Source organism: Canis lupus, chromosome 11 (assembly GCF_003254725.2).
Source record: "Canis lupus dingo isolate Sandy chromosome 11, ASM325472v2, whole genome shotgun sequence".
NCBI lineage: Eukaryota > Metazoa > Chordata > Mammalia > Carnivora > Canidae > Canis > Canis lupus.
In genome coordinates, this window is record NC_064253.1 from 3,026,690 (window position 1) to 3,033,670 (window position 6,981).

The 6,981-nt window shown below is 39.9% G+C and overlaps 1 protein-coding gene across 1 annotated transcript; it reads right to left on the reverse strand.

Moving 5' to 3' along the window:
- Nucleotides 1-2,668: 2,668 nt before the first annotated feature.
- On the reverse strand, nucleotides 2,669-3,343 carry LOC112659604 (replication protein A 14 kDa subunit-like). The gene has a single exon (XM_035697271.2). It carries the CDS (start codon nucleotides 3,307-3,309, stop codon nucleotides 2,944-2,946), a length of 366 nt encoding a protein of 121 aa, XP_035553164.1. The 5' UTR covers nucleotides 3,310-3,343; the 3' UTR covers nucleotides 2,669-2,943.
- Nucleotides 3,344-6,981: the final 3,638 nt, after the last annotated feature.

Sequence of the window (6,981 nt, forward strand, 5' to 3'; positions counted from 1 at the left end):
AAACCATTAGCCAGCCTTATTAGAAAAAAAAAAAGACTCCAATTAATAAAATCACGAATGAAAAAGGAGAGATCACCACCAGTACCAAGGAAATACAAACGATTTTAAAAACATATATGAGCAGCTATACACCAATAAATTAGGCAATCTAGAAGAAATGGATGCATTCCTGGAAAACCACAAACTACTAAAACTGGAACAGGAAGAAATAGAAACCTGAACAGGCCAATAACCAGGGAGGAAATTGAAGCAGTCATCAAAAACCTCCCAAGAACAAAAGTCCAGGGCCAGATGGCTTCCCAGGGGAATTCTATCAAACGTTTAAAGAAGAAACCATACCTATTCTCCTAAAGCTGTTTGGAAAGATAGAAAGAGATGGAGTACTTCCAAATTCGTTCTATGAGGCCAGCATCACCTTAATTCCAAAACCAAAGACCCCCACCAAAAAGGAGAATTATAGACCAATATCCCTGATAAACATGGATGCAAAAATTCTCAATAAGATACTAGCCAATAGGACCCAACAATACATTAAGATTATTCACCATGACCAACTAGGAATTATCCCTGGGATGCAAGGCTGGTTCAACACTCGTAAAGCAATCAATGTGATTGATCATATCAGCAAGAGAAAAAACAAGAACCATATGATCCTCTCAATAGATGCAGAGAAAGCATTTGACAAAATACAGCATCCATTCCTGATCAAAACTCTTCAGAGTGTAGGGACAGAGAGAACATTCTTCAGCATCTTAAAAGCCATCTACAAAAAGCCCACAGCAAATATCATTCTCAATGGGGAAACACTGGGATCCTTTCCCCTAAGATCAGGAACAAGACAGGGATGTCCACTCTCACCCTGCTATTCAACATAGTACTAGAAGTCCTAGCCTCAGCAATCAGGCAACAAAAAGAAATAAAAGGCATTCAAATTGACAAAGAAGAAGTCAAACTCTCCCTCTTTACAGATGACATGATATTGTATACAGAAAACCCAAAAGTCTCCACCCCAAGATTGCTAGAACTCATCCAGCAATTCGGCAGTGTGGCAGAATACAAAATCAAAGTCCAGAAATCAGTGGCATTTCTATACACTAACAATGAGACTGAAGAAAGAGAAATTAAGGAGTCGATCCCATTTACAATTGCACCCCAAAGCATAAGATACCTAGGAATAAACATAACCAAAGAGGTAAAGGATCTATACCTAAAAACTACAGAACATTTCTGAAAGAAATTGAGGAAGACACAAGAGATGGAAAAATATTCCATGCTCATGGATTGGAAGAATTAAATATTGTGAAAATATCAATGCTACCCAGGGCAGTTTACATATTTAATGCAATCCCTATCAAAATACCATGGATTTTCTTCAGAGAGTTGGAACAAACCATCTTAAGATTTGTGTGGAATCAAAAAAGACCCCGAATACCCAAGGGGAATATACAAAAGAAAACCAGAAAAGAAAAAGAAAAGAAAACCAGAGCTGGGTGCATCACAATGCCAGATTTCAGGTTGTACTACAAACCTGTAATCACCAAGAGAGTGTGGTACTGGCACAAAAACAGACACATAGATCAATAGAACAGGATAGAGAATCCAGAAATGGGCCCTCAACTCTATGGTCAACTAATATTTGATAAAGCAGGAAAGACTATCCACTGGAAAAAAGACAGTCTCTTCAATAAATGGTGCTGGGAAAATTGGACAGCCATGTGCAGAAGAATGAAACTAGACCATTCTTTTACACCATACACAAAGATAAACTCAAAATGGATTAAATATCTAAATATGAGACAAGAATCCATTAAAATCCTAGAGGAGAACACAGGCAACACCCTTTTTGAACTTGGCACAGTAAATCCTTGCAAGATACATCTATGAAGGCAAGGGAAACAAAAGCAAAAATGAATTATTGGGACTTCATCAAGATTAAAAGCTTCTGCACAACAAAAGAAATAGTCAACAAAACTAAAAGACAACCTACAGAATGGGAAAAGATATTTGCAAGTGACCTATCAGATAAAGGGCTAGTATCCAAGATCTATAAAGAACTTAGGAAACTCAACCGCAAAGAAACAAACAATCCAATCATGAAATGGGCAAAAGACATGAACAAACATTTCACAGAGGAAGACATAGACATGGCCAAAAAGCACATGAGGAAATGCTCTGCATCACTTGCCATCAGGGAAATACAAATCAAAACCACAATGTGATACCACCTCACACCAGTGAGAACAGTGAAAATGAACAAGACAGGAAACAACAAACATTGCAGAGGATGTGGAGAAAGGGGAGCCCTCTTGCACTGCTGGTGGGAATGTGAACTGGTGCAGCCACTCTGGAAAACTGTGTGGAGGTTCCTCAAAGAGTTAAAAATAGAACTGCCCTACCACCCAGCAATTACACTGCTGGGGATTTACCCCAAAGATACAGATGCAGTGAAACGCCAGGACACCTGCACCCCGATGTTTCTAGCAGCAATGTCCACAATAGCCAAACTGTGGAAGGAGCCTCGGTGTCCATCGAAAGATGAATGGATAAAGAAGATGTGATATATGTATACAATGGAATATTACTCAGCCATTAGTAATGACAAATACCCACCATTTGCTTCGACATGGATGGAACTGGAGGGTTTTTTTTTTTTTTAATCAACAGTATGTACCATTTCAGCTTTTATTAGTAAAACAGAAAACTAAATTCAAGGCAACTGCTTTGTTCTTGCATCTGACCTGACCATATTACTGGAGACGGGATTCTTTAGGAGGACTTAAGTTTCGATATACAGATAGGTTTCATCAAAAGTGGGATATTGCAGTATCCCATACGGTTAGGTAAATGAAATAAAAAAGAGAACGAGTTACATATTAAAAATCACAGAAATCTCCCTCAAATATCAGGGATTTCCTATGACAGTCTTCAATGTACTCATCAATATCAATCATATTGCACAACCCCCAAAGAAAAAAACTGAGGAAACTCATGGGTAATTTTCACAGCTTCATTGTAAAGGCCAAGATCGAAAGGATGGTTATCTTCTTTAAACTGGACATATGATGCACACATAATGGTTGCCTTGGCTGTTACTCTTCCAACTACTTCCACGATTCCAGAGATTTCTTCATCAAGGGGCTCCATCAACTCAATGGTTCCATTTTTTCCTTCTCCATCTGAAAGAATAAACATTTTTCCAGTGGGATGAATCTTTTCCAGCCTCCCCACGAAGCAGACCGGCCTGTCAATGAACTGAGCTAGCATGCTGGCATTGATGCGCGACTTGGGCAACTCCATGATGTCCTCCATGGTTGCGGCGCGAGCCGGAACTGGAGGGTATATGCTGAGTGAAGTAAGCCAATCGGAGAAGGACAAACATTATATGGTCTCGTTCATTTGGGGAATATAAAAAATAGTGAAAGGGAATAAAGGGGAAAGGAGAGAAAATGAGTGAAAATATCAGTGAGGATGACAGAACATGAGAGACTCCTAACTCTGGGAAACGAACAAGTGGAAAGGGAGGTGGGCGGGGGGTTGGGGTGACTGGGTGACGGGCACTGAGGGGGCACTTGATGGGATGAGCACTGGGTGATATGCTATATGTTGGCAAATTGAATTGCAATAAAATAGATAAATAAATAAATAAATTTTAAAAATTAAAAAAAAAAGAATGAGAACATAAGCCACAGACTGGGACAAAATATTTGCAAAAGAATATATCTGATAAGGACTGTTATCCAAAAATATTCAAAGAACTCTGAAAACTCAATGGTAAGAAAACAAACAACTGGATTTAAGAATAGGCCAAAGACCTTAATAGATACCTCACTAAGGAAGATCTACAGATGGCAAAAAAGCACATGCAGAGATTCACATTATTTGTCATCAAAGAAATATACAAATTGAAACAAGGAGATGCTTCTACATAGCGATTTGCATGGCCAAAATCCAAAACTCTGACAGCAGTAAGTGCTGGCGAGGATGTAGAGCAAAAGAAACACTCATAGATTGCTGATAGGAATGCAAAATGGTACAGCTACTTTGGAAGACAGTAGTAGTTTCTTACAAAAGTAAATATTCCCTAACTCCACATTCCAGAAATCATGCTCAAAGAGTTTAAAACTTATGTCCACACAAAACCCTGCACATAAATGTTTATAGAAGCTTTATTCATAATTGCCCAAACTTGGAAGCAACCTACATGTCCTTCCATAAACAAATGGATAAGCTGTGGTCCATCAAGACAATAAACATTATTCAGCACTAAAAAGAAATGATCTATCAAGGCATGCAAAGACACAAAGGAGACTTTTTTTAAATTTTTATTTATTTATGATAGTCACACAGAGAGAGAGAGAGAGAGAGAGAGAGAGAGGCAGAGACATAGGCAGAGGGAGAAGCAGGCTCCATGCACCGGGAGCCCGACGTGGGATTCGATCCCGGGTCTCCAGGATCGCGCCCTGGGCCAAAGGCAGGCGCCAAACCGCTGCACCACCCAGGGATCCCACAAAGGAGACTTAAATGCATATTACTAAGTGAAAGAAGCCAATCTGAAAAAGCTATTTGCCATAGGATTTCAACTATGTGACATCTGAAAAAAAAAAAAAAGCCAAACTATGAAGACAGTAAAAACACCAAGAGTTGATAGGGCTTAGGGGACAAGGAGGAATAAATATGCACAGCATGAGGGATTCTAGGGCAGTGAAACAAGTCATTCATTACATATTTGTCCAAACCTACAGAATGTAAAACAAGTGTGAACCCACAAACTATGGAATGTAGGTTACTGTGATACATCAATATAAGTTCATCATTTGTAACAAAGGTACAGAGCTGGTGAGTGATGTTGATAACTGGGGCAGCTACTATGCCTGTGTTGGGGCAGAAGGTATATGGAAATCTCTGTATTTTGCTCTCAATTTTGCTGTGAACCTAAAATTGCTCTTTAAAAAAAAATCTTTTTTAAAACAAAACGAACTAGTCACCTCTCCCAGTCTTTGCAAACTGGTTCTCAGCTATAGTAGTTCTTTACTAATTAGCTGGCTTGCTTTCAGCCAAGGGACTAGATAGATGTGAAAACTTAAGATCTCTTTGTTCTTTTCTGAACATGCCTCTTGGTTGGGCCTCCTGTTGCTTTTTCAGCTGCTTTTAAATGTCTTGATTTCTCCAAAAGTCTCACTCCAAGCCTCCCCCCTGGGGCCTTAGATGATCTATCTTGTCTGTATCCTTCATTTCTTGCCCCAGGTGTCAGTGTGACTGTCATCTACCTATAATTTTCATGAGCAATGCTCATTGCTTCTCCCTACTTGAGATCTGAATGAGGCAAGACAGAGCTCAGTACTTCTGGCAGCCCCCAAATAAGCTAGAACTTTACAATAAAGGTTGCCCTGCTCTCATCCTGATAGAGAGAAGGAATGGGAACTGCACGGCCTCCTCCCAGACTAAGACACCCAGCGGGGGAAGGGAAGGCGCAAGCACAAATACAAATGCCACAAAACTTCCACGACTTCAAATGTGGTTTTTACTTTCAGTGTTTGGTTGCTGTAGATCTTTTTACTGTTTTCCAGAGCTTTTCTAAGCTTATTTCGGCTAGTTTCTAGTAAGTTGGGTTTTTGTTGTTGTTGTTGATGTTTCCAAAGAGGATTGAAGGCTTGGAGCTTTTACTTTGTCATTTTGCTGACCTCCTTCTACTTTGACTAGAAATCGTAGACCACTCAATATGGTGATTATAGAAAAGAAAATATATAAACAAAAGAAGCAAAACTGTCATTCATGTGCTATATATTATACAAAAGGTCCAAAACAACAAATTCATTACTGTAATTAGGAGACATTAGGCAGTCAACTGTGTACAAAACCAATGCTTTACAAATAAAATTTTTAAAAAGATGCCATTTACAAAAGCTTTTAAAAATATGAAATATCTAAAATTAAACTCAAAACTATTCAATAATGCTATGGGGAAAATAGTGAAGACACCATGGGGAATTATTCAGATCAGAGGGCTGAAAGCTATGTGCAGAGAGAAAAAGAAGAGGGAGGGACAAAAGCAGGGGGAAAAAATGTGTCCTTTTGCAGAACAAGCAGCTCCTGCCAAGGAGACATATGGCCAGGTGTTCCAATGGATACACCCTTGCATGAGCCAGTTTGGAGCTCAGGACCTGAGCAGAAGCTCTGAGTTGCCCTAAAGTTACCGTTAGCTCATTATAATACTGAGATCTCCTCCTATGGTAGGGTTTGGGGCCTTTGTTTGTTTGTTTGTTTGTTTAACATACAACATATGCACTAGTATGTTGACAAGCTACTGACAAGCTAGGTATTTGCTGTTGTACCAAAGTGCCTAGCAAAATATGTGTAAGCTCCCTATTGTATTCAGCTCCGTGTCCCGCCCCCTAGCACACTGAATATAAGCTTCCTGCACTGACCCCATGCAGAGACAATGCTTTGAAAACTACCTCCCTGTCACCTCACTTGCTGCAAGTAATACAAACTTTTTGATCCAACCAAGAGACCTGGGCTGGTTTATTGGATGATGCTCCGCAAGGGGCAGACTCTGTGTTCGGTGACCACTATCCATGGTAGTGGATTAGGAGAGTCAATATTGTGAAGCAAGCTATCGATTTTCCGAAGTTAACCTGTAGAGCCAATGTATCCAATCAAAGTCTCGGCATTTCTACAAGTTGGCATGACAATGATGACTTCACGTGAGTTGATTACAGCCAAAACACTTGAACAAAAATTCATGGGAAGGATACTTACTCCATCTCATCATGATTTCGTTTCCGGCCATATTAACACGGGGGGCAAGGTATCCGTGACCCTATTCTACAAACAGCCTCCATACCTACCCTAAATACTTCCGAACCTGCTCTTTCACTTTTCCCTCCGCAACACTTACCTTCTAAATTCTTATATGATTGGGGATCCCTGGGTGGCTCAGCGGTTTAGCGCCTGCCTTTAGCTCAGGGCGTGATCCTGGAG

What these genes read in the sequence shown, in the direction of transcription:
- LOC112659604 (XM_035697271.2), bottom strand. Translation starts at nt 3,309, where the DNA reads ATGGAGGACATCATGGAGTTGCCCAAGTCGCGCATCAATGCCAGCATG.